The sequence below is a fragment of the Panicum hallii genome, chromosome 5 (assembly GCF_002211085.1).
Source record: "Panicum hallii strain FIL2 chromosome 5, PHallii_v3.1, whole genome shotgun sequence".
Taxonomy (NCBI): Eukaryota; Viridiplantae; Streptophyta; class Magnoliopsida; order Poales; family Poaceae; genus Panicum; species Panicum hallii.
The window spans coordinates 16,020,875-16,046,543 of record NC_038046.1 but is presented as its reverse complement, the minus strand read 5'-3'; the positions used below and the strand labels follow the sequence as shown (position 1 = coordinate 16,046,543).

Genomic DNA, 25,669 nt, shown 5'->3' with positions numbered 1-25,669 from the left:
GCTAAGTGTTATCCTTTCATCAGAATGGATGGAGCCGGTGGTGTCTCTCTCTCTCGCACGGCGCACACACGCATAAAGAATGGCATCACCACCATCGCTTGTGCCGAGACTCGCTGGCCCAGGTGAAGCTGAGCGATGTTGCCGCATCCCCATTATTCTGCAGGGGCGGCGGTATAGGAAGGAGCCCGCCGCTCTACATCGTTGTGGGGCAACGCCCATGCTCGCCGTATCCTTGGTGGCGGGTGAGTTTTTCCGTTCTGTAAACTAAAGAGAGTTATCGTTGTGCGCTAGCAGGACCTCGTCGCTGCCAGGGTGCTCCTCCGTAAACGCCGTGACGTCTTGCATCTGAGGAGAACATGGTCAGTTAAGATAACAATCGTCCTGCACATGAGCAGGGAGAGAGATTGTTGGGAATTGAGCTTGCAATTTTTTTTTCTAACGAACTTGAGCTTGGAATTTGGTGGTAGCTCAGTGGACTAGAGGAGCGGCTGGGCTGCTCCGCCGCCGAGGGCTCGCAGAGGAAAGGGAGGCACTGTCCTCATGCACGGCCACAGCGGCCCAAGCGCCTTTGCCGGTGACTGCAAAACGGAGGAGCAGGACCGTGGGACTGTACGAGGATAAGGGCACGGGCAAAATCAACTTTTCCCAGGGCTGGAAATCGAAAAGAAAGAAGAAAAGAAGGGAAATAAAGAAAAGGGGAGGAAAAAAACCTTAAATGAAAAAATTCTCATGCTCGGTGTTAAATTGCGGAAAGCACGCAAATTGGGTGTCAATTTCTGAAAAACGTACCAACCGAGACCCAAGTACTACTGAAATTTCTCACTTCTGCACCGCCGCCGCCGTAATGGCGAGAGACAGATCTCCGACGAATTCGCCGCCGGCGAAACGCCGCAAGGACTCCAGCACCACCACTACCATCGCTTCCCTCGGCGAGGACATCCTGCTCGAGATCTTCCTCCGCCTCCCCTGCCTCGCCACGCTCGTCCGCGCCGCCCTCACCTGCCGCGGGTGGCGCCGCGCGGTGGCCTCCTCCCCGGCCTTCCGCCGCCGCTTCCGCCAGCTCCACCCGGCGCCCCTCCTGGGCCTCTTCTTCAACCCCCCTGGCGCCGTCCAGGAACCTGGGCTCCCCGCCTTCCCCTCCTTCGTCCCCACCCGCGGCACCGACCGGGACCAAGCCGCGGCCGTGCGGGGCGGCGACTTCTTCCTCACCTCTCTCCAGGAGCGCCCCGGAGTCCTCAACGGCTGGGACATCCACGACTGCCGCGGCGGGTACGTCCTCCTCGCCAATGGTGGTCAGGAAACAATGGCGGTGGTCAATCCCTTGGCGCGACGGAGCGAAAGGTTCTTCGATTCCCTTGACGGTCACCGCGTCTACGCCGTGGGACATAGAGCCTGCTTGCTCTGCTCCGACGAAGACCCCACGGCGTTCCGCGTGGTCATTGTTGCCCATGACAAGTCCAGGGACTTGGTACGGGCTACTGTCTTCTGCTCGGACACCGGCGAGTGGTCCGTTCGCCCGTGGGTGCATATCCCGGGGAAGCCACGGCGCGGCCGCGGAGAAGGGTGGATGAGCTGCAACATGCAGGCTAAAGGATTCTTGTACTGGGTTTACAAGAATCGCAAGTATATGCTCACACTGGACACTGCAACAATGGATTTCTCTGTCGATGAGCTCCCTATTTTCCTGCAGAATCGATTCTGCAGCTTTGTTGTGGGTGAAATGAAAAATGGTGAGCCCTGTATTGTCTATGCTATTAACTTCATAGTCGGCGTGCTGTTGCGCAGAACAGAGAAACATGGCGTTGATAGGTGGGTGCTGGACAGGGCCGAACCCTTGGAGACACAGCTTTGTCGGGTCCTTGGCAAAGTAACGTTGGACTACAATAAGGTGAAGGTTGTGGCAGTAAGGGATGGCTTTGTGTACTTGGCAACATCAGATGACTTAAATGATTCCAGAACTCCTAGTTGGTTCTTGTCCCTCTGCTTGGAAACCATGATATTGGAGAAGCTTTTTCAGAGGACGTATGACAGTTCGGTTCATCCCTACGTTATGCAATGGCCGCCTTCTTTAGTAGGTAACTATGGGAGGTTTGCACCTGAAGATGGTACATGAAATGCATGGGCATGACTACCCACCAAACGTGATGCAAGGAAGAAGAGGGGCAGCTAGTAGAACCAACCTCCTAAGATGGGATGCCATGATAACTACATTCTTCTGAAGCTGCATCATGCTGAAGAATCACATCTAATTCCATGATGCTGAAGATTCTGTATTTCTGTCACCAGTCAATCATACAAGTTGATCTTTTGGCGCTTGTTATTTATGTTCAATTACCAGTTTTCATGATTGGTGTGATGGTTCTGAACTTGACTCTTTATTAAGTTCGCTACTGAGCCTTTTTTAGGTCTTGTTTGACGGCTTTCTTTTTGTGAGGTCCTTGCTCTGAAGAGAATAGGTACTATTCACCATTGTTGGAAGAACTATGTTCATTTTGCACATAGAAAATTAGCGTTAGCTTTGCAATATATGAAAAATGATGGTGGAGTGGCTACATCCTCTCTGTATGATATGTTTGATGGATTAGATGGCTTTTATGTCATGTTTCATTGACCAATTTTTTTAACTACTATGCCTGCAGCAGCCAGCAGATGCTGATTTATGCTTTTAAATCTTGAAAAGTTTGTTCGATTAAAATTTGGAACTGTTGCTTTGGGTCCTAAAGTAGCAATGTTTTCCTGTGATAAAGTATAGGCTGCCTACAGCCATCATGAAATATTAGAGAGAAACTTTTGTTTGCTAGTTTCATGTGCTCTGAAAAAAATGACTGGTAATCTGATGGATTTCTCTTGTGATAGTAGGAAATAGGAATAAGGAAATAGATGAACTATACAAGATTACAATTGTGGGGTCATGGATGATCTCAATCCTGATAAATTGACTAGATTGATTCCTGCAGAATTGGATTCAGTTTTTTGATTTTTTATTCTGATTTCTTTCTTCAGAAAACATGCTAAAGAGAGAGATTTTAGAATTAGTACATGACTTAAGGCAAGAATACTTTGAGCTCTGGAGAAAATTTAGAATCAGATGAGAAGTTGATAAGGTATAAATTTCCTGAAACACCATATCTTAGTTGGGATTCTTTGCTAAATTTTAGACAATCGATGAAATTCTTGGTGATGTCATTATCCGCCTAGTAGAATCTTCAAAAGTTGCTTTTGAGCAAATGTGATCAGATTGTAGCCGGGAAAGCATTTTCAGCAAGGTTTATGAGTTTTGTTTGGACCATGACATTGCTGTTCCAAACACACAGTAAACATACATTTTGCACGGTGGTTGCACTCGCCATCGGCTTGATTATTTTACAAATGAGCATTACTTCCAGGTGGAATATTTCGAGCAACAGTCAATATTGAACTAAAGGAATTAAATTTCAAGTTCAACGAGAAAGTGATGGGTTATCCATAAGTGTAACAGTAGTTCCCGAAAATGGATTTGCGTCTGCTAAGATATGGAAACAGGTGGAGAAGCGTTTTCCAGCTGATTTTACTAAAAAAAGGTAGAGCTGGGTTATTAGAGTCTTAAGGGCATGTACATCCCATTGTTATAGCCGTCTCTTGAGGGGTTTTAAGGGGGTAAATGAATAAAATTTTAAGAGACAGGCTTTTCGTCAAGAGACGGTCTCTTGCACATCTTTTTAAGAGTAAGAGACAATACCCAGTCTCTAGTGTGTACAACTCTATAAATGCTTGTCTCTTTGGGAGTCTCTACTCTTAATCATTTATTAAGAGATAGCTTGTAGAGACCTTGGGCTGTACTTAAGTGTTTCTTAGTGTCTCTTATGGTTTGAAAACTGTACAAGGAGTCTCAAGGCTGTACATGCCCTAATTGAATCTTGGTGGATGCTTGCAGCCGCCCAGAATTGAAGAAGACCACAACCTTACCGAAGCTTCGTTGATGCCTTGTCAAGATAGGACACCATAGAGTCTACAAATTGATTGATAGATTGCTCCATTTGTTTTATTACCCTCCCAATTTCTACAACTATGCGTGCATTTTCTAGCTTATTAAGACACGGCTGCATAACGGATGGAAGACGGCTAGTTCCCTTATTCTATTTTATCCATGTAATTACTTAGTAGGCTTCTAAAGATAATTGCAGGCATTTACTTGACAAAAGCCGGTTAATGAATCATGAAAGCAAATTTATGTAGTCTTTCATAGTTACCCTGAACTAGCACATGATTATTTCAATTTGAGGAAGCAAAAGCATGATAATTAACATGCCCAAGACTACATGAATACTGTTCGAATGGAGAGGAAACAGTCTTGAGCAGAAGGTTCTTAATAGACACCACAAAAGAGGCTAACGATACCACACCCCGAGCACCTAAAGTAAAAAAAAAAAACAAGCCTAAGGAACGTACCAGTTTCAGAATTCTTACACCAATACTGAGCAGCGTTAAGTGGTTCCGTATAACAGATAAACCGATACCTTGTAATGCATTTCAGAGAGCATCTTCAAGTGCAAACTTCCCATAGTTACCAACTAAACAATGCGGCCACTCCATAATATAGGGATGAACAATATGGTCAAATGTCCTCCGAAATAGCCTTTCCAGCTTCATCGTTTCCAAACATAGGGACAGGAACCAGCATGGAGTTCGGGTATCTTGATGGATCAATGATGTTGCCAAGTACACGTATCCCTCCCGAACTGCCAAAACAAACAGCTCAACAGGGTTGTCCACCAAATGATTCAGCACACTGTCGTCATCCAATCCACAACGGAGGACTCGTGCAAGCTCACTGCCCAATGGGACTACCCGGTCCAGAAACCATCTCTCAACACCATCGTTATCCCTTGTCTTGTCTGCATCAATACGCCAATGTTCAATTGATCTGAATAAAACAATGCAGGTTGCACCATCATTCGTCTCACCGACATCAAAGCGGACATCAAAGCTGGTGTTCCTCAGGCACTGGGAGCTCAACGACAGAGAATCTCATTGTGGCCGGGTCAAGTGAAACAAGATGCATCTGGCCCTCGTAAACCCAGTACATGAACCCATTCGCTTGCATCACGCCAACTGCAGTCTGAACCCACCGGTTATCATCATCTGACCGAACAGGGGCAGAGGGACCTTCACCCATTGGGTGAATTTTCCACACTCTGGTGCTTGAGGAGAAGACAACAGCCCGTACCCTCGACTCGTCGTGCGCAAGAAACACGACGAGGAACGGCATGGGATCCCCGGCAGAGCAGAGCAAGCGAGGATATAGCTGAATTTGGCGGCCACGGGACCCAACGAAGACATCCAGAGGAGAATAATCGAAGGCATTCTCACGCCGGCGCGTCAAGGGTTCATCACCACCAGTATTCCGTCATCCCAATTCATCAGGAGGACGTAGCGTCCCAGCAGGGGATTTCGCCGGGGCCGTCCTGGAGGGAGGTGAGGAAGAAGTCGCCGCAGCGGACGGCGGCAGCCAGGTTCTAGACTCGAAGCTAATTATTTGTTAAAATCGCCAACGTGGCACGCCAGGTCAGCCGGCCAGTGTGGAGGGAACGTGCGAAAAGACCGTGATGCCCCTGCCTAGAGTTGGTCCTCCGTTCTTCTTCAACCTCTAGCTCTCTCTTCAATTGTTTCGTCCGCCGGCGGCCATAGGAGCTTGAACTCAAACTTTCTGAGCAGGAAGAAGACCGGAAGAGTGTACAAGGTGGAAGAAACACAGCCTTGGACCAGTGCAAACCGTTATGTGTGAGATCTGGGCCAATGGGTGGACCTTTTGTTATTTAATGGGCACGGATCCACACCTCCCTAGCCGTGACTGCCCGCCCGCCTCCCAGTAACGTAGTGTGGGCTTGCTTCACGTGCTCACGACGGTGACGGCCTGCGATTGCACCATTGCCTAATGATTACTTTTCAGTTTTCATTTGTTTTCTTCTTTTCTCTTCTGATGAATTGATGATGCTGTTACGTTGTGCTCATGTACATGCTACTTTTTAACTTGAACTTAATCTTTGGACGATTTAACTTCACCATACCTTAAATTTTTCCATCCTCCGCCACTGGCGGGAAGGAGGCGAGGTTTGGCTTCGTGCTTGCGGCCGCGGTGGCGCGCTCCTCAGCGAGCTGCTCCTGCTTGCGGCCAACGTTGTGGTAGCCCGTGAATCAATTGAGCAGGACCCTAGTGCAGGCACGTGTTGGAGCAAATAGCCAAGGACCATCATCCATGGAGGCACTCAACCAATCAGCAACGAGAATGAATCGTGCCGTGACCAGCTCGATTTGGATAAAGCTGGCCTCGATTTAGATGGTGAGCTCGAATTGGATGGCAGTGAGTTCGATTCGTAGACAACGAGCTCGATTTGGGTGCGGACGAGCTGGAACCTGGAACACGAGTGGTGCTGGCGCTGCTGCAGACCGTCCTTATCCATCTCGCGGGCGCGTGCCCGAGCAACCCATTGCAGCTTCTCGTCCAAGGTGTTGGTCGGAGGATGGGCTGCGAGCGTGCGGCGTGGCCGCGGGCCGTGACGACGAAGCTCGCACGGGCGCTGGCCTCCCCGGCAGGGATGTGCAGTCGACGAACTCCAGGTCAGCCCTATGGGTGAACGAAGAGGTGGAGAAGAAGAGGAGGTTCGGGCACCGGCTGCTGCGCTGGAGGCTGCAGGGGCAGCCAGGAGCCACCCGTGTCCGGTGTGACTTCGCTGATGGCTGGAGGTGAAACTTAGCTGGAGGAAGAGGAAGACGGGCGGAAGAAGATAGGTGGGGTCCCACCAGTCATAGAGGTAGAAAGAGAAAGAGCACCGTATGCTGAGATAATACAGAGGTATAATGGTCTTTTCACCTATTCTCTCCATGCTGGCTAGCTGATTTGGTATGCCATATCAGTCAAATTGACAAAATAGTTAGCTTCGTAGGAGTGGCAAATCTGTAAAATTGGCAGATAGTTAAATATGCCGATGTTAGGGGCCTGCGCTGGGTCAGGAGCCTTGATGAATAAGCTGAGGGGCGACGGGTGGAGGGCGCAAAAGCGGCCGGGGAGGAGGCGACCGCGCGGCGTCACGCCCGGCAGGCGAGGGCGGCGCAGACGAGCGTAGCGAGGGAAGGGAGGTGGAGGAAGATCTGCAGCACGAGGTCATCGCTGAGTTTGTGTATGGACGGACCTCGGAGAGCCTTCCGACGGCGTTGATGTTGGCGGCCACCGGCCATGGCTGCGGTGCGAGCCCCTCGCAAAGGGAGTGTCTAGTGGTGCTGAGACTAGATTTATTTTTGGCGTTTCGCCGGCAGCGGCTCAAGGTGAAAATGTAAAAATTGTATACGTGCTATTGTAAATATGCAAGTTCGGAGATATGCCATTACAATTCATCTAGTTAGAATCGTACCATTATAATTCGCTACAGGTTTGAACCATGCCATTTTCTATGTTTTTTACAGTCTTAGGCCCATTGCAGGTCTGTGTTTTCGCATAGCCCAAAATACCCCGCTACATTTGTTTCTCTCCACTCGCTGACGTACTGACCCCACATATCTTCCCCTTCCTCTAGCCTTTCTTCCCTAATACATCTTACTCGTGGTTAAGGTGGCGCACCTTGTTGAAAAATTCTTGTGCTCAGGTCGTTCTGTTAGTTAGTTAGCAGCACATGGCTGGTTGTTAGGCCATGTAGATTGTAGAGCTCTGACTCGCGCTGAGTTCGCGAAGGAGCGCGTCGTGCGCCACGTTCCAGGCGTTTGGGATGGCACTCGTCGATGAAGAGTGTGGCGTGCATGTCGGGGTCATGGACTCCAGTTGGTTGTTATGTTTCTTTTTATATATAAGCAATGATCAGAGGAGAAAAAGCTGCTAAGATTTGCGGCACAAACAAGACCGTGTTCATCGTTCCAGTTCGCGTGAGTTATGTGCGTTCTTGAGCTCGCCGGCGTCGCAGGCAGCGACGTCTCTCCGGCGATCTCTGACAAGTGGTATCAGAGCCGGTTGCGGGCCGGGGATCGATCGCGGCGAGGTTTCGTCGTTGGAATCATCACCGCGCGATCGAGTGGGCGATGACGGGCACTCCACCGTCGTCGCCGAAAAGAGGCGAGAAGAAGACCGGAAAGTTAGAGAGTCCTGGAGCGAGCGGAGCCAAGGGCGGCGATGTCGTGATCCAGCGGGTCGTTCGAGAGGTGCGCGGCGGGACTAGCTACCCTGTCCTCACCAAGACGAACTACACCGACTGGGCGCGGCTGATGAAGGTGATGCTCAGGGCACGCCACCACTGGTGGGCGATCGAGGTCGGCGACGCTGATCCGGACGACGACATCGAGGCGCTCGACGCGCTCTGCAGCGCCGTGCCGCCGGAGTTGGCGACGGCAATCTCCGACAAGGACACGGCGAAGGAGGCGTGGGACACCATCAAGACGTTGCGCGTCGGCGATGATCGTGTAAGGAAGAACACCGCGCAGCAACTGCTGCATGAGTTCGAGCTTGCCACGTTCAAGGACGGCGAGTTGGTGGAGGACTATGCGCTTCGTCTGACCGGCATGCAGGCTTCCCTCGCAACTCTCGGCGAGGTGTTGTTGGAGAGCAAGATCATGGAGAAGATGCTGCGGAGTGTACCGCCGCGGTTCAAGTAGATCGTGGTCGCGATCCGCACGCTCCTCGACACATCCACGCTCTCCGTGGCGGACCTGACCAGGCGACTCAAGGCGGCGGAGGAGTCGTTCGAGGGACCGCCGTCTTTGCTGCTCCACGACGGCAAGCTGTACCTCACGGAGGAGGAGTGGAACGCGCGTCGGAAGCAGCGAGAGGCTGAGAACCGCTCCAGCGGAGGCGCGGGCGGGAGCTCTGCGCGCCGAGGAGGCAGGCGTGGACGCGGAAGAGGCCGAGGCGGCGATTCCGGATCGTCTTCGTCTACTGGACCGGGCAACTCTATGGGCAAGGTGGGCAAGGATCAATGTCGCCGGTGTGGCAAAACCGGCCATTGGGCCCGGGATTGTCCACTGAAGCCCAAAAGGGAGGCGGCCCACGTCGTCCAGGATGAGGAGGAGGCCTTGTTGCTTCTGGTAAGGTCAACGCCGTTTCTTCCCCTCTCCGCTGCAGCCCCGTCTCCGTCGCCGCCGGCGGACGGCGGCTCAACACCGGCGCCGGCCGATGCCTTGGGCGGGAGGCCCAAGGATGAACCCGAAGCAGCGACTCCCCTGGTTGCGACATCGACATCACCAGGAGGAGCTCGCCCAGATCCACTTCGGGCAGCGGCCGCGCCATCAGACCCGCCCCCGTCGTCGCCGGCGGTCGGCGGCTCAACATCGGCACCGGCTAAACCCTTGGGCGGGAGGCCCGAGGAGGAACCCGAAGTGGTGACCACGGCGACTCTCCTGGTTGCGACATCGGCATCACCAGGAGGAGCTCGCCCAGATCCACTTCGGGCGGCGGCTGCGTCATCCGGGGCGGTGACGGCGAGGTTGGCCGCGGGATCCGGCTCCCAGGTGCGGCTCATCGAGCACAAGGTGTTCGTGCACCTCAGTGAGGAGGAGAAGAACCGCGACACCATGTCGTGGGTGCTCGACACCGGGGCAACGAATCACATGTCAGGTGCTCGAATGGCGTTCGTGAAGTTGGACACGGCGGTGCGCGGATCCGTGAGCTTTGGAGACGGCTCGGTAGCGAACATCGAAGACTGCGGGACAGTGCTGTTCAACTGCAAGAACGGGGAGCACCGCTCGTTCGCCGGTGTCTACTACATTCCCCGCCTCACGTCGAACATCATCAGCATCGGGCAGCTGGACGAGGCGGGGTACAAGATCAACATCGACGACGGCGTCCTGAGGATCCGCAAACAGAGCCGGAGGCTACTGGCGCGGGTGCCACGCAGGCCGGACCGGCTGTACGTGCTCGACCTCGACGTTGCACGGCCGGTATGCCTCGCGGCCCGCGGCAAGGAGGAGGCTTGGCGCTGGCACGCACGGATGGGCCACATCAACATGAACGCGCTACGGAAGCTGGCGTGGGAGGAGATGGTGCGCGGCCTGCCACCGATCGAGCAGGTGGACAAGCTGTGCGACGCTTGTCTCGCCGGCAAGCAGCGGCGGAACTCGTTCCCGGAGGTGGCGCGGTACCGGGCCGAGCGCACACTGGAGATCGTGCACGGCGACCTATGTGGGCCCATCTCGCCGGCAACACCGAGCGGCGGCAGGTTCTTCCTGCTGCTGGTGGACGACAAGAGCCGGTTCATGTGGCTGTCGGTGATGTCGACGAAGGATCAGGCGGCCGCGGCGATCAAGGTGTTCCAGGAACGTACAGAGGCGGAGTCTGGGCTGAAGCTGGGGGTGCTCCGGACTGATCGGGGTGGCGAATTCACCTCGGTTGAGTTCGCGGAGTACTGTGCAGCTGAAGGGGTGTGACGACAGCTCACTGCCCCCTACAGGCCATAGCAAAATGGAGTCGTCGAGCGGCGAAACGGCCCGGTGGTGGCGACGGCCCGGAGCATGCTCAAGGCGAAGGGGTTGCCGGGCTGGTTTTGGGGTGAAGCGGTGAACACCGCGGTCTACATCCTCAACCGGTGCCCGACCAAGACTGTGACGGGCATGACGCCGTTCGAAGCTTGGTACGAGAAGAAGCCGGCGGTCCATCACCTGAAGACGTTCGGCTGCATCGCCTATGTGCGGAACACGACACCACACCTCAAGAAGCTGGAGGATCGTGGGCGCAAGATGATCTTCGTCAGCTACGAGCGGGGAACCAAGGCGTACAGGGCCTATGATCCTATCACGCGTCGCGTCCTCATCACCAGGGACGTGATCTTCTACGAGGAGGCGCAGTGGGACTGGTCCCATGGCGAGGAAGGCGGCACGGCAGCCGGGAACGTCAACGACACCTTCACCGTCGAGTTCACCACTAGGTACGCACCTGGTGAACAGGAGGAGATGCCGGGCGAGGAAGCTGCGACGCCGGGCACGCCCCCTGTTGCGACATCGGCCTGGCAGAATGGACCGAACGCGTCGCTGCCAAGAACGCCCCCTGCTGCGACGTCAACACCTTCGACCTCGACACCGCCTGTCCACTTCGTAACGCCTCCACCTCTCCAAGGCGATGAGCTAGACGCCGACCACGACAACGATGTGCCGCTGCGGTTTCGTGAAATGGATGATGTCGTGGGGCCGGGATCACCGCCGGGCTATGCCGTTCGTGATCCTGGCGATGGCAGGTTACTGGCGGTGAGCGCGGAGGAACCTGCATCCTTGGCACAGGCACAGAAGGAGGTGTGCTGGCGCCGAGCGATGGAGGAGGAGTTGCGGTCGATCGAGGAGAACCGCACGTGGACACTCACTGAGCTCCCACAAAGGCGTGCCATTGGGCTCAAATGGGTGTTCAAGGTGAAGAGGGACGAGCACGGCGCGGTGGTGAGGCACAAGGCGCGGCTCGTCGTGAAGGGGTACGCACAGCGCCACGGCATCGACTACGATGAAGTCTTTGCACCGGTGGCGCGGATGGAGGCAGTGCGGCTGCTCCTGGCCCTAGCTGCACATGAGGGCTGGGAGGTTCACCATATGGACGTCAAGACGGCATTCTTGAACGGCGATCTGCAAGAAGTGGTGTTCGTGGAACAGGCGCCGGGTTTTGTCCAAGCAGGGCAAGAACACAAGGTATACCAACTACACAAAGCTTTATATGGTTTGCATCAAGCACCTCACGCCTGGAATCAAAAGCTAGATGATAAGCTGGGTGTTCTTGGGTTCAAGAAATGTCCATCTGAGCATGCAATTTACTGTCGGGGTGTTGGTACTGAGAGGCTGGTAGTGGGGGTCTATGTGGATGATTTGATTATCACATGGGCTAGCTGCAATAGTATCAAGAAGTTCAAGACACAAATGATAGAAATATTCAAGATGAGTGATCTAGGATTACTCACCTACTATCTGGGCATTGAAGTAAAGCAAGGTGCAGAAGGAATCACTCTGTCTCAAGGAAGCTATGCATGTAAAATTCTGGAGAAGCCTAGCATGGTGGAGTGCAATGCTTGTGATGTTCCTATGCAAGCAAAGCTGAAATTGAGCAGGGACAGTGATTGCCCTCGAGTTGATGCTACAGAGTATAGAAGCTTGGTGGGAAGTTTGAGATATTTGGTGAATACTCGACCTGATTTGGCCTTCTAAGTTGGGTATGTGAGTAGATTCATGGAGGAGCCACATGAGGATCATCTAGCAGCAATTAAACATATTCTGAGATATATTGCTGGTACTAGAGATTGGGGACTCAAATTTGCAAGGAAGAAGAGAGATCAACCTGCACTTATTGGGTTCAGTGACAGTGATCTTGCTGGAGATATTGACAGCAGAAAGAGCACCACCGGTATCCTCTTTTTCCTTGATAAAAGCCCTATCAGTTGGCAGTCAGCGAAATAAAAGGTTGTGGCATTGTCTAGTTGTGAAGCTGAGTACATAGCTAGCTGCCTGTCAGGGTGTATGGTTAGCACGGCTTTTATCTGAAATTTTGGATTCAGTGGTGATCAAGCCGGTGCTTAGGGTGGACAACAAGTCCACGATTTCTCTTGTCAAGAATCCTGTGCATCATGACCGGAGCAAACACATCGATACAAGATTTCATCTGATCCGGGAATATGCACAAAATGGGCAGATTGAGGTGAGCTTCATCAGAACTGATGAGCAGTTGGGAGATGTTCTAACAAAGCTCCTTTGCAAGATCAAGTTCCTTAAGCTCTGTACCAAGATCGGCCTTCAAAAGTGTAAGTAGTAATCATGCTCAAGACTTAGGAGGAGATTTGTTGAATAATTCTTGTGCTCAGGTTATTCTATTAGTTAGTTAGCAGCACATGGCTGGTTGTTAGGCCATGCAGATTGTAGAGCTTTGACTCGCGCTGAGTTCGCGAAGGACCGCGTCGTGCGCCATGTTCCAGGCGTTTGGGATGTCACTCGTCGATGAAGAGTGTGGCGTGCATGTCGGGGTCATGGACTCCAGTTCGTTGTTATGTTTTCTTTTATGTATAAGCAATGATCAGAGAAGAAAAAGCTGCTAAGATTTGCGGCACAAACAACACCGTGTTCATCGTTCCGGTTCGCGTAAGTTGTGTGCCTTCTTGAGCTCGCCGGCGTCGCGGGCAGCGACATCTCTCCGGCGATCTCTGACACACCTGAACCACTTATTCTGGGAGCTGCTCCGACAGGCGGAGGAGTACGGCTTCCCATCCGGCCAGTGGGGCAACCGAACCTTCCTCTTGAGCACCGTCGCGCTGGGCATATGGTCGGAGAAGCGGACCCCGACGGGAGGTGAGCGCCGCTCTGCACGCCACGCCGGCGGGGCTCTCCGCCGCTCCCTTGTGCAGACCGCCTGCTACCCACTCGCCGCGTGCGCCGCCGCGTGGCACAACTGCGCACAGGCCAGCGCCGTCCTCTGGGCCGCCGCTACCTTCCTCGTCGGCGTCTCAGACACCCCCGGCATCACCGCCAGCGCCGTCCTCTGGGCCGCTGCCAACTTCCTCATCGGCGTCTCATACACCTTCGTACTGGTCCATGAACTGGCGCTGGTGTTACTATGCTTGGGGAATTTGAAGTTCGCGCCGTGGATTGTAGATCTACTCTTGCTATGACTAAATCATGTTACAAAGCTGCCATTTCTGCTAATCTCGACTTGAAATCTTGAGAAGGCGATGTTGAACACTGAAAAGTGATTTTTGTTAGTTCGGATGGCTGCATCTCGCCAGCAGTCTCGGCCATGTCTCCGGCGGTTTCGTAAACTACAGTCCTCGGGGTCGCCGGCGGGCGCATCGCCTTCCTCCTCGTGACGGTCATCAGCGTGGCCGTTGGCGCGCTAAATTGGCTCCTGGCCGTGGACCCCATTTCTCGACGAGCCACGACGCCGCCGGCCGCAAGTGCGACGGCAGGCCAGTCGCCAAGCAGCCTGCCACCGCATGGCAGGTTGTGAAGGAGATGACCGATTTGTGGTGCAGATTCCGGTGGTGGGGCGGCGAAGGCGGAGGAGGTTCCCATGGGTCAGTGGGTGGGCTTGAACTCTAGCCCAGGGTGGCCGCGAGTTCTGGCGCCGGCTACTCCATGGCGCAGATGCGGATGGAAGTAGGTTGGGGAAGAAAGGTATTAGGAAGAGATGGCGCATGGGTCCGTGTTTCAGCGAGATAGACACAAAGAGATGTGGTGGGGGTATTTTGAGCAATACGAAAATCCAGTAGCCCGTGTCCAAGAGCATCAAAGACGTAGAAAACGTTATAATTCAAACAAGATAAGAACTGTAATGGTATGTCTACGAATAGATGAATTGTAATGGTATATCTCTAAATATTTTGTAATGGCACATATTCAATTAACTTTTTTAACTTGAAGCAGTAGAAGCCCACTGAACCATGAGCTAATTGGGCCTGGAAGCACAGGGCCTAAATAATCATCTTGTTGGGCCTGGTCCGTTTGTAGAGGCACAAGATTGGTCACCCCAGTAGTGTCAATTCCATTGCTATTATTCAAAAATCTCAAAAAAAAAGGATTGGTATTATTTTAAAAAGTGCAAATTGGGTGCACGAGGAAATCAACAAATTGTTGGATGCTATTTGGCGATTCTATCAGTATTGCAAAGAGAAGGAATACTGCTAATTTTAGTTGAAAGGTACCAGGTCCGCTTTCCTAGTTTTCCTACATGTGCCTGCGTATGCATGAAGTTCTCCACGAATCATTCTATTGGGCATTGCATTCCTACCAGGTCTCTGCATCCGTTCTTTCACCTAACCCGAAAGAAAATTTCGACATCTTATTTCTGTGTACCTTCAAACTACCGAGGAGCACTCCAATTCCCCAATTCTGGGAATCAAGCACGATGAATTGTGAATTCGGTCAGACAATTCTTCCCTTTTTCCATGAATCGCAGTGTCAAATCGAATTTGCACTAGAGCAACGTATTTACACCAGCACATCCACATATCACACAATACACACGACCAATTCAATCCAGTTCGATTGTAAATGCGTCAGCGACTGCGAAATGGAGAAGAAGAGGCACGGAGCGCACGAACAGGGAAGGGGGGAATCGACCGACCGGTGGGGAGGGAGGGAACGAGAGTCACAAGGCGGCGAGGCCGAGGAAGTCGACGGCGGACTTGGCCATGATGGCGGTGAACTCCTGGAAGCTGATGACGCCGTCGCCGTCGGTGTCGGCCTCGCGCATCATGTCGGTGAGCTCGGCGTAGCAGATGGGGTGGCCCAGCCGCGCCATGGACCGCGCGAGCTCGGCGGCGGAGATGAATCCGTTGCCGTCGCGGTCGAAGGCGCGGAAGGCCTCGGCGAGCTGCGCCTGGTCGACGGCCACGGCGGGGCGGCAGGGCCCCAGGAGCAGCGGCGCGAGGGAGGAGGCGAGCTCGTCGAACTCCACGGTGCCGTTGCCGTCGGCGTCCATGGCGGCGATGAGCGCGTGGATCTCGTCCCCGGCGGCGGGGCGGAGGCCCAGGGAGCGGAGCAGCGCCGCGAGCTCCAGCATGGTGAGGCTCCCGTCGCGGTCGAGGTCGAAGCGGAGGAAGAGCTCGCGGAGCTGGCGCAGCTGCTCGTCGCGGAGCCGCGCGCGCCCGCCGGCCGCGGGGGCCGGGGAGGGGTCCCTGCCCTTGCCGGCGCCGGCGCCGTGGAAGGGCATGGACGCCGAGCGCTTGGGGCGGGGGCCGGCGGCGGACATGGCGTCGTGCTGCTGGGCGGCCGCGCGGCCTTCTCGGGCGCGGTCTTCGGGGGCGGGGCGGAAGCTCTGCATGCCGTTGCGTGCCTGGCGTCAAGGATGGATATGATCGCGCCCCCACGGTCTCTCGTGGGCGTTCCGTTGGGGGGCGCCGTTTTGACGACGCGGCCTGTGCAGTTGCTATTTGTTTGCTGCAGCGTTTCGGCACAGCTGTGGGGCGCGCTCAAATTGGATGGTTTCCTTCCTCCCTGCGGTAAGCGGGGAGTCTCAAAACCGCGTGGTCGTTCAGGAACATTGATCTGTTTGGCGTTGAACTGCGTTGGGAAAGAGATTGGGTATGTATTTCCTCCATGAAAAGTGACAACTCAAAAAAGTGGCACGGGTGAGAAAACTGCATTCTCATGATACGTGCCAGGACTGGGTCAGTGTTCCCAATCAAAATGGTCTACGACAAGACATTTCTTCCATAAAAAACTAGCAGAAAAGTTCTCTACACTCACCGTAAACAGCAGTACGATCAGCCCTGACCGCGAAAAGCCAACGACCAGCAACGGATGCTTCACCAAGCAAACGAAAAGAGACGGCGATGGCAATTTATAAGAATCAATAATGTCATTCGTATTCGTTGTTTGGCATCCTATTCAAGATTGAAATAAGCATTCCCAGCAAACTCTGAGATCTTACTGGTTGTATCCAATGGAATCATATGGACACTTCGCTCAATAGCTATTGCGCGTTGTAAGAAATTTATCTGGTGCTATGCCTTCAATAGTTCAGGGAGACATGAACGGAGAATATTACCATGCATCAGAACAGAATGCTATGAAAGCGACGCGCTGAACATCTCATAAAAAATTGAGGGGCATGCTCTATGTAAGGATGTTCTCTCTGTAGCAAGGATACCCAGGGTTCATGCTCTTCTACCTCAGCCACCATCTTTGAACTGCCGAAATGGGCGTGTTGAGGAATGGCGCATAGCGATAAATGTAGGGGTTTACAGCCCGGCCTATTCTTGCCCACACACTCTGGTGGTAGCCCGATGTGACAGGAGCATGGTACATCAGCTTCAACAGCTGCAGGAAAGAAATGCTCAAAAATGTTGGCTAGGTAATGAAGTTCAAGATGAACACCTAATAGGCTTTGTAAATCAAACAACCACAGTCAACATAAGTACAATGCATGAGATATTTAATTATTACGCTACAGCATATGCAAGATATCAAGAATTTGGTCTTTTTTTTTAAGAGTACACCAAACAGATTAACAAACTGGTACATATGAACAACTACTTCTCAAAAGTTTGAAGTACAAGTCACAGTGCATGGGCAATGCAAAACAATGAGACGGGAACAACAGTCCTAATGTTTTCCCAAACTACTAAAAGGAGGGGGTAACAAAATGAGGAGAAAAGGAAAACCATTTGTTCAGAGCAGTATAACTCACATGAAAGTACATAAATGTCTGGATTATGTTGCGTCTCGACCTGCATGAGCAAAAGGATAGAACATCTGATGTAAGCTCTTATATATACAAAAAAACTTATACAGATACTAGTTCTTTGACAAATAAATGCACGCACGAGAAAAGTGAGATGATCATGAGAAACCCCAGGGTGATTTCAGCATTCGAACAAAGTAGGCTGAGTGTAGTGTTGTTTGTCTCTACCCACAGGCAAGGGTCCTCTAAGTACTTCCTGAACAAGAGAAAGTAAGAAAGCAGTAACCACCAGGTGCTCATGATGGCAGAAATTGGAACATATACCGTGCACACAAGAACAACAAAACATATAAACAATTTTGAATTTACTTACCTGTATAAAGAAGAGCGTGTAAAATTACGCCTTAGGAACCGAGCAACATGATCAAGCGCCCAGCAGAGCACAGGAAGTAGAGCAACTGTGAAGAAAAAGAAAAGGAACAGCTTAGACCAGATGATAGATTAGCCTCAGAAATTGGATAAAGTCAACAAAATCAAAAGTTTGTCTTACTCACTCTTAAAGTGTACATTAGACGTGAACATCATAAGAGAGAACATCAAATGAACAAAGTCCTTGGCTACAATAATAGATTGCAACCAGGGCTGAATTACAGTCATATTCCAAGCTCTTGGTTTCTGCAAGAAGAAAAGAATGCATAACGACCATATAACAGAATATTAGCAAAGGAAAAAAATAAAGGTGAATTATCCATTCATTCAGATTAACAGGCACTTACCCCATAAGTGAGATATAAAGAATATGCAGATGAGCATATTGTTCCTAGCAATGAAAGTCTGTACACTTTACTTGAGATATGGTTGGGTAGAGTTGGGAGTATTCCAAGACTAGCTACAACAAGTACCTGCCAAATCATAACTCAAGAAGCCTTAGGTCAGCCAACATGTAATAGTATCAACCAAGCCATAGTGGTGATAAGAACAAGACAAACAGCAGGGTTGCTTCATAAGGGGCCGATAAAGGTATGATCTAATGATTAGGTAGTCAGACAGAATATATCTAGCAGAGAAAAAAAAAATGGCATGCCCACGATTGTGGTTAGCAGTCAGAATATGAGGATAGCTCTTAAAATTGAAATGGTAAAAGGTGAAAGAAGTGAAATGACCAAGTGAATGCGACATTCAACATAATAAATGGCAGCTCCTGCTCGCAGCTACTAGATCCTACATAGGAGTTTTAATTGTCAGGAAATAGTCATTCCATACCCAGGCATTGATAGAAAAGTGTATTGTCCGACCATCTAGCCATAATGAATTTGCACTCCTCTCTGCTGATGGTTGTTGAGAGGCTCCAGTTGATCTTGTGCCAGATCCTGCATGAGATCAACTTCGAATCTTAGTCAGATATGAGATAATAGTGGTAGGTCCCCTCCAATTAATTCAAACTGAAACTATAGAGTAAGCTTTCAAGTATAAGTTTATCATACCTGAGTCACGAGCTTTGGTATTCTCATTGGATGGTGTAGCTGAAGACCTTGCTGCTGGTCTGCTAGACTGAGTTGAAGTCATGGAGGACATTGGCTCAACAACCAAACCAGGATCCTGACATGTAAAGAAAGGAATTTAAATATTTTACAAACCTGGCACAGATTCTTTTACCTGGTTATCATGTCACCTTAAAACGATCCAGCACAAGCAGCAAGATTTGTAACATTAAAAGCTGAATTGACTGCACAGAAGCTACTATATGCAGCAAAAAGGGTACAATTTGAAATACTACAAAACCAATAAGGAGAATTCGGCTGAAATAATAACAAGACATTGATTAGATCATGAGTAAATAGAAATCACATAAATGTTACATTAGATATTACTCTGGCATTGCAAAGGAAACAAAATGGTTGCATCCATAAATGGTAAATATGAGCATCTATCCAATAAACATGATTTCATTCCATGAAACATTTAAGATGAAATGGGGGGAAATTAACAGAACAAAGTGCCAGCTCTTTATTGCATCCTTAATTGTGAGACTCCAAAAAGTCTTTCTTGCAGCAAGGTGTTCAAGTGTGGATGAGGAAGCAAAAGCACCAAGAATTCCTATAGAACAGACACAAGAGAAAGCCCATGTCCCCCAAAAGAGAGTGAAGGGTCAGGTAACAGGTTCAATATATAATGTCTTCTGTGTTCTCATGTTCGTATTGATCTGGCTTAACAGCTATTCAAGCAACAATTCATAATTTCTTTTATAGCGCTAAAAGAGTAATGCAGACCCCAATCTGGGCTACCTCAATCCATTGCGCCCTGATGAACCACCCTCCAATTCTTCATGAATAATTCCGCATGAAAAAGTGTATTACACCCAAATTACACGTGAAAATGGAAAGTCAAAATATTAGCAGAACCGTAGCAAATATGAGAATCTGAGCAAAAGGGCGATATGAATGCAGCTCGTACCAAATATGATCTAATAATGCTAAAGGTACATTACAGTAGCACAGTTATACTAATATTAGTTATCAGTGCTTTTGTTCCTTTGCCAAGACAATCTACTGGTACTACCTAAAAGAGGCACTTCCTTTCCATTGTCTGGAACATTTTTTAACAGAAGCGCACCAACCCTTTGGTGGAACTCATAATTCTTCTTCCAGGTACAAGCAATAGTCAAACAGATCGAGCTCACAGCAGCAAGAGAGCAAGAGGCGCATCCAACCCAAATTGACAGAGAGGCTCATCCAATCATGGAACGACAGCACGCGGGGGCTTTAGGGGGAGGGGGGGCTCACGATGTATCGCTGGTAGAACTTGCGCTTGAAGTGGTCGACGACGTCGGGGCGGGAGGCGAGGTGGGGCGGCACGAGGACGTTGGACCAGTACCCCGCCCACCGCGCGTCGTTCTCGTAGTCGTACGCCGCCGCGGCGATCCGCTTCAGCCTCTGCGGATCTCCACCGGCGCTCGCGTCCCCCTCACCCATCGCCGCCGCGAGAGGGGATCCTCTCGCCTGCCCTTCGCCGGGATCCTGGCCTCCTGGGGTTCGGAGGTCGGGTTCGAGACAGAGGAGAGGGATGACTGAAGAATTTTCAGCGGATGGGGAGATTTTTTTTTGCTTTTTCCTGCTTGCAGTTGCAGGGTGGGCCCCTTCTTGAGAGCCTGGAGGTTGTTGGTAGTTGGGAAATTCCAGACTTTTAGATGGTGGGGCCAGATGCTCAGTGCCTCGACGTTCACATGAGAAAAAGGTTTTGTCAGTTTCCTGGTTTATTGTTCGAGATGATGCACATTTACTTTTGATTTGTACGACCTTCTCATATGAGAAATAAATTTGCAGTTCATACTTAGTCTATACTCTATGGTATGGTTACTTGGTTAGTGGAAATGAAAGACTTGACCCACAACATCTTTTAACAAAAAATGCACCTCGAATTCTTGCTCCCTATGGGTAATGGAAGATGCAATATCAAACTTCAAACCTCATCCTACTCCGGAACAAACAAAGATTTTGTTCATCGTCTCTAAATTTTCAATCACGTTTCAGAATATTTGTCGATTTTTCTGACGGATAAACTTTTGACTTTGGCCATCAATACATAAGAAAGTTACATAGGTTTTTTTTAAATAAAAAAGTTACATTGAAATACAAAGCTTCAACTTTTTTTAGGATTAAGCTTCACAGTGTCGATGTTCTAAATGACATGTACTGTGTCTGTGAACATTTTTCTTTATTTCAATATTTTAAGAGGCTTGAGTTCTAAAGAGGCATGAGATCAATGACTCGCAACACTTCAATTTTTTCTTCAGGGTTGGTTTTACACCACTACTCATGATCATTGACTGCTGCGCAAAGAGTTTTGACTGTCCTAATCGACACTGCAGATAATTTGACCGCCGATCTGAATCAACAAGGGAGAAAATTTATGATGATAATTGATTGTTCACAAATGCTTCAGGACATGAACAACTTTCTCCCTTCTAAATTACTGCAGGTTCAGGCATATGCGTATATCTCCATCATCTTTTTTTAGGAAGTAAGGAGGAGAGGACCTTACCTAAATTTTATTAAACGGTAAACTGAAACTGTACAAATTCAAAAAGAAAAGGTGAATCTAGCTTTCGGGAAGAAAAAGAAAAATCCAGCACAAATAGCAGTAGAAGAGACAAGATCTGGTAACAAAGAAGCAAAAGAAGAAGAAAATGAAATAAAGGACTTGGAAGAAGAAAAGGAAGGAGAGATTAAAAAATGCTACATGATCATGGCTTGATGACATTATGCGATGACAATAACATCAAAGCTTCAAACATGACTACCTTCATTTTGAGGTGTGATTTAAATCGCAGCTATAGATGGGCGTGATTCGAGTTGATCCGGTGGTTCGTTGAACCGATCCATAAAAATGAACCTAATGAGCTCCTAATCTAACTAGTGAAACGGCGCCGGAGCAACGGATCGCAACCACGATAACCATAGGTTCGAGCGGATCATCCGCCCCCTTCTATCCCCCGGCAGAGGCGGCGCCTCCTCAAGCTTACTGCTGTTCGACGCTTAGCGCAAGGAGGAGCCACGCTGTTGGTTGCCGATGTCCGAGGATGACAACGAGGAGCGAAGCAGCAGAAGCTCTTTTTTCGATTAAGGAAATATATCCGGTCTCAGCAAACGTGAACTGAGAGCTTACAATCGAAAAGCACCACACGACTCTGCAACACTTATGCTACTAAACAGACTCAAAGACTCCAAACTTGATAGCAACAAAAGGGAACCAAAGTCTGAAAACAAAACCCTAGCACTTGATTCTCCTCAAGAGGTTCCATCCTGCCTTGTTGAAGACTTCCATGACTGTGATCTCCAAGCTTTGGCATCCCTTCTTCAAGCTGTTTCTCTCTTCCTCTTTAGATAGAATCGACCAACTCCTGATCCAAAACATCCCCTAAAGATATCCTGCGCAAACGAGTTAGCTCTCGATCTTTGAAACACCACATCGTTCCTACACAACCATGAAGCCCAGCAAAGAGCAGCAGCACCCATTAACACTTGTCCTCTCAGTTTTAGAGAAAAACCCCTAAGCCAAGACAACAAGATTAGTGATATTACTTGCTGGTGGTTATATATCAAAAAAGATGCTGACAGAATTCCAAATCAAACGTGCCATACGGCAGTCAAAAAACAGATGTTGGATGCTCTCCTCTGCGTTGCAAAAACAACATTTGGTGCACCCATTCCACTTTCTTTTAACAAGGTTGTCTTTAGTTAAATTACTGCCTATTTTAAGTACCACAAGAAGACCTTAATCTTTAGAGGAACTTTTATTTCCAAGCCAAACACTTAGCAGGAACCTCTACGCCTCGCAAAAGATCATTGTACATGAACTGTACCGAAACTTTTTTTATAGAGTCTAAACAAAAGAATCCCTTTGATCAACAAGTTGCCCTGAAATTACACTTCCTACCAAATCTAACCGCTTGATCATCTTATCCCCCACTATAGCACGTCTAAAAGAAACATTAAGAGGTGCAGTACTTAAAACTTTGACCACCGTTTTATTCTTTTTCCTGACTATGCTATAAAGAGAATGATACTTCTTCATCAAATGTTCATTTCGTATCCACAAGTCTTCCTAGAAACGGGTTTGACTACCATCATGAACCAAATGTTTGGAATTCCCCCACTATAGCACGTCTAAAAGAATCTTTAGAAGCTCTGTGCTGGCTTCCTGCACGGAGGAGCCGCTCCATTCGCTGTTGACGTCGTCCTCCGACGAGGGGCGGAGCAGCAGGAGCTACATGCAGCCGTCCCGCACCCGCAAAACACGCATCGAACACCACCGCTCGTCGCTTCTTCCATTGATTTGACTGACCTCCATGACCATGTAGTAGCCTGCTCAATGCCGCAGTTGCAGCAACGGATTGAGGATTGCTGTGCGATGCTACAAGCAGCTCTCGCAGCTGGAGGAGGTCGCGGTAGACGACGACACACTGGCCAGGGGCGCGGTATTTCCCCGGCGTCCGCGTCGGAGATCGCCTCGCTTCGCCTGCAGGGCAGAAGGATGGGTCGACCCACATGACCCTTTGGATCACGAGACCTATCCTGGCCGAACCGAATGGATCGATCCATGACCCTGCAAAACACGGTCGGATCACTGTGGATCGAGCCAAAGGCCCTTAGGTGCATCCACGCCCATCTTTAATCGCAGCATCTCTTGCCCATTTCTGAGTCTAAGCTTCAACACAGCTGCTTTATGTGTCTGTCTTCTTTCTTAGCTCCAAATTTCTAGACCTCCAACGTTTGTTTGTCGTTGTTTTTGATAGTCGAGACTGGTAAAGCGACGTTGTCAAAGGATTTTCGGTTTCTTGCCTACCAGATAGTCCATGCTACCGCTATTATCGCTGTTGGGAGGTCATTTGCTTGCTGTTGCGGGTGTCCTTGTTCACGAGACAGAGCATTGCTATTGTAAGATTGGTTTTGACTAGAGCTGGGATTTGGGCTGTGCTATTTTTAGACGGGCTACGGCTTGGTATTTTGGCACGATCCAAGCATGGCACGGCACATAAAATTTTGGACCGTACCGGCACCACACGAACACGAGGGCCATGCCCTTAGCACGATGGGCCGTACGGCACGGTCCGTATTTTAGGTCGTGCTTAGGCAACGCGGCACGAAAATAGCCTCTTGACCTGTACTTTCTAATTAACAACTGTTATCTTTAATAGAGTTATTAAAAAATATGACTTTTTATTTTCTATGCATAGAATTCTCTTCATGTAGTGACGAGTGCTTAAATATACGAGTATCCACGGAACGATAACTACAAAATATACCGAGGGCCGTGCTTGGGCTGGCAGGATACGAAGACATCCCGGCGTGCCATGGGCCGTGCTTGGGCCTAGTAAAAAGATTGCCGTGCCGTTGTGGCACGGCACGACGTGTCTCACGTGCCTAGAAATCTAGATCCGACATGGCATGAGGCACGAGGACTGTGCCGTGGTTAGGATCTTATTACGATGGGCCGTATGGCACGGCCCGCATTTTGGATCGTGCTTGGGCCAACGCGGCACAAAAATAGCCCGTTGACCTGTACGTAGCCAATTGCTAATATCAACAACCCTTAACTTTAATAGAGTCATTAAAAAAGATGACTTTTTATTTTCTATGCATAGAATTCTCTACATATAGCAACGAGTACTTAAATATACGAGTATCCACAGAATGATAACTGCTGAGTTGCGTGCTGGGACTGGCACGACATGGCACATGCCTAGAAGTCTAGATCCGATATGGCACGAGACACGAGAGAGTTGGGCTGGGTCAGCCCGGCCCAAGTCCCACCTCTAGTTTTGACTGAGTGCCGACAAATCCAATTGAGTCCAAACCTGCATATATATAGATGGGGCCATATAGATGGGGCCATTTGAAGGACATATTTATATATTGTTTCCTCCTCCTCCTACCAACCAGAAGGACTTAGAGTCTATGATCCTTCTCCTTGCTACGGCCACCCATGTTTTTATTCCATCTCTCATAGCTAGACAGGCAAAAAAAAATACATTCTTTTGGTGCCAATGATGCCCAAACAGCCGTAGCTGTCGGGCAGACTTTTCCTCCAAAGGTTAGCGTCTAATAGTAACATCCTTTCACTGTGAAATCTTTTGAATGACCAAATCTCATTTTTCCTTTTACCTTGATCTTTTGAATGACCAAAGCTGGTTGAGAAGTTGTAGTAGTTCTTGCTCTGCTCTTTGAGAAGCAATTGTTCTTGTGCGAATATGCCAGCCTACTTCTCTATCTCCTTTATCAATAGCCCTACAAAAGGAAAAGGCTCCAAAGCTAGTAGTCAAGTTCTATGACGTGTCGTCAGGTGCACGGCCCCATATAGGGGCCGCCCGGCAAACGGGCGAACAGGTGTAACGCTGCCATCCTGCCTTGTGCCTTATCACCAGAGGAAAGGGCCATATGAATCCAAGAAGAAAGAGACCACGAGATGTGCATCGACAACTTTCAGATCGGCCCCGGCCAGCTTTTCCTCGATCTATGCATGCAGTTCGTGTCTTTTCGTCAGGAAGTGTTCAGTGAAGGCGTCTTCCCAGGATCGATCATGCATGGCCCTTCAGTTCGTATATACCCCCATCCAGCAACACGTCGCTGATGAGAGCTGTTCATCCAACGGTTGCCAATCAAACCAAGGCTTGCCGATTGATCCATGCTGCCACGAGACACCATCATCAGATTCCACATACCCCCCCCCCCCCCCCGGCGGCGGTCCTAAAACCTTGCGAGGACTGAGGAAAAACAATGTTGACTACATTGTTATGTCTCTTTGGATCACCTAAAGCAAAAGGCGCTTATGATAACTTTGTCGGAACAATTTTTTGTGCCTTCTAATTAATCTTGAACACAGCAGTTTGCTGAGAGCATAGCTAGAATCAACAACAAAAATGCAGTTCTTTAAGAATGAAGCTAGCAAAGGTTCCTCTACTTCGCATACAAATAAAATCGCAGCAGCTCACCACGCAAATGCTGCGCACTGGCACAACAGAAAGGAGCAAATAAAGAAAGATAGAATAAAGCATCAAACCCTGCCAATCCT

At 49.8% G+C, this 25,669-nt stretch overlaps 3 protein-coding genes and 1 pseudogene across 5 annotated transcripts; 1 reads left to right on the top strand and 3 right to left on the bottom strand.

Moving 5' to 3' along the window:
- Nucleotides 1–2,404, top strand: LOC112891577. 3 transcript variants are annotated; one of them, XM_025958473.1, is made up of 3 exons: nucleotides 1–122; nucleotides 295–359; nucleotides 473–2,404. In XM_025958473.1, exon 3 carries the CDS (start codon nucleotides 716–718, stop codon nucleotides 2,111–2,113), a length of 1,398 nt encoding a protein of 465 aa, XP_025814258.1. In that variant the 5' UTR covers nucleotides 1–122; nucleotides 295–359; nucleotides 473–715; the 3' UTR covers nucleotides 2,114–2,404. The 3 variants fall into 3 exon arrangements, with proteins under 3 accessions (XP_025814258.1, XP_025814259.1, XP_025814257.1); XM_025958474.1 differs by having other exon boundaries at nucleotides 468–2,404; XM_025958472.1 differs by having other exon boundaries at nucleotides 12–359.
- Nucleotides 2,405–4,238: 1,834 nt separating this feature from the next.
- Nucleotides 4,239–5,386, bottom strand: LOC112892483 (annotated as a pseudogene).
- A 9,471-nt stretch (nucleotides 5,387–14,857) lies between these two features.
- Nucleotides 14,858–16,134, bottom strand: LOC112895193 (probable calcium-binding protein CML12). Its single transcript, XM_025963113.1, has one exon. It carries the CDS (start codon nucleotides 15,734–15,736, stop codon nucleotides 15,062–15,064), a length of 675 nt encoding a protein of 224 aa, XP_025818898.1. The 5' UTR covers nucleotides 15,737–16,134; the 3' UTR covers nucleotides 14,858–15,061.
- A 137-nt stretch (nucleotides 16,135–16,271) lies between these two features.
- On the bottom strand, nucleotides 16,272–20,202 carry LOC112895192. The gene is made up of 9 exons (XM_025963112.1): nucleotides 19,882–20,202; nucleotides 18,583–18,697; nucleotides 18,362–18,468; nucleotides 17,875–18,000; nucleotides 17,653–17,773; nucleotides 17,472–17,556; nucleotides 17,241–17,354; nucleotides 17,105–17,144; nucleotides 16,272–16,734 (listed from the first exon to the last, which is right to left on the bottom strand). The coding sequence occupies exons 1-9, from the start codon at nucleotides 20,068–20,070 to the stop codon at nucleotides 16,582–16,584; spliced, it is 1,050 nt and encodes a 349-aa protein (XP_025818897.1). The 5' UTR covers nucleotides 20,071–20,202; the 3' UTR covers nucleotides 16,272–16,581.
- Between the last annotated feature and the right edge of the window lie 5,467 nt (nucleotides 20,203–25,669).

What these genes read in the sequence shown, in the direction of transcription:
- LOC112891577 (XM_025958473.1), top strand. Translation starts at nt 716, where the DNA reads ATGAAAAAATTCTCATGCTCGGTGTTAAATTGCGGAAAGCACGCAAAT.
- LOC112895193 (XM_025963113.1), bottom strand. Translation starts at nt 15,736, where the DNA reads ATGCAGAGCTTCCGCCCCGCCCCCGAAGACCGCGCCCGAGAAGGCCGC.
- LOC112895192 (XM_025963112.1), bottom strand. Translation starts at nt 20,070, where the DNA reads ATGGGTGAGGGGGACGCGAGCGCCGGTGGAGATCCGCAGAGGCTGAAG. An exon ending in ACACGCTCTTCTTTATACAG is followed by an intron (nt 17,355 to 17,471) that starts GTAAGTAAATTC and finishes TCTCTTGTTCAG; the next exon opens with GAAGTACTTAGAGGACCCTT. An exon ending in AGACATTTATGTACTTTCAT is followed by an intron (nt 16,735 to 17,104) that starts GTGAGTTATACT and finishes TCTTTCCTGCAG; the next exon opens with CTGTTGAAGCTGATGTACCA.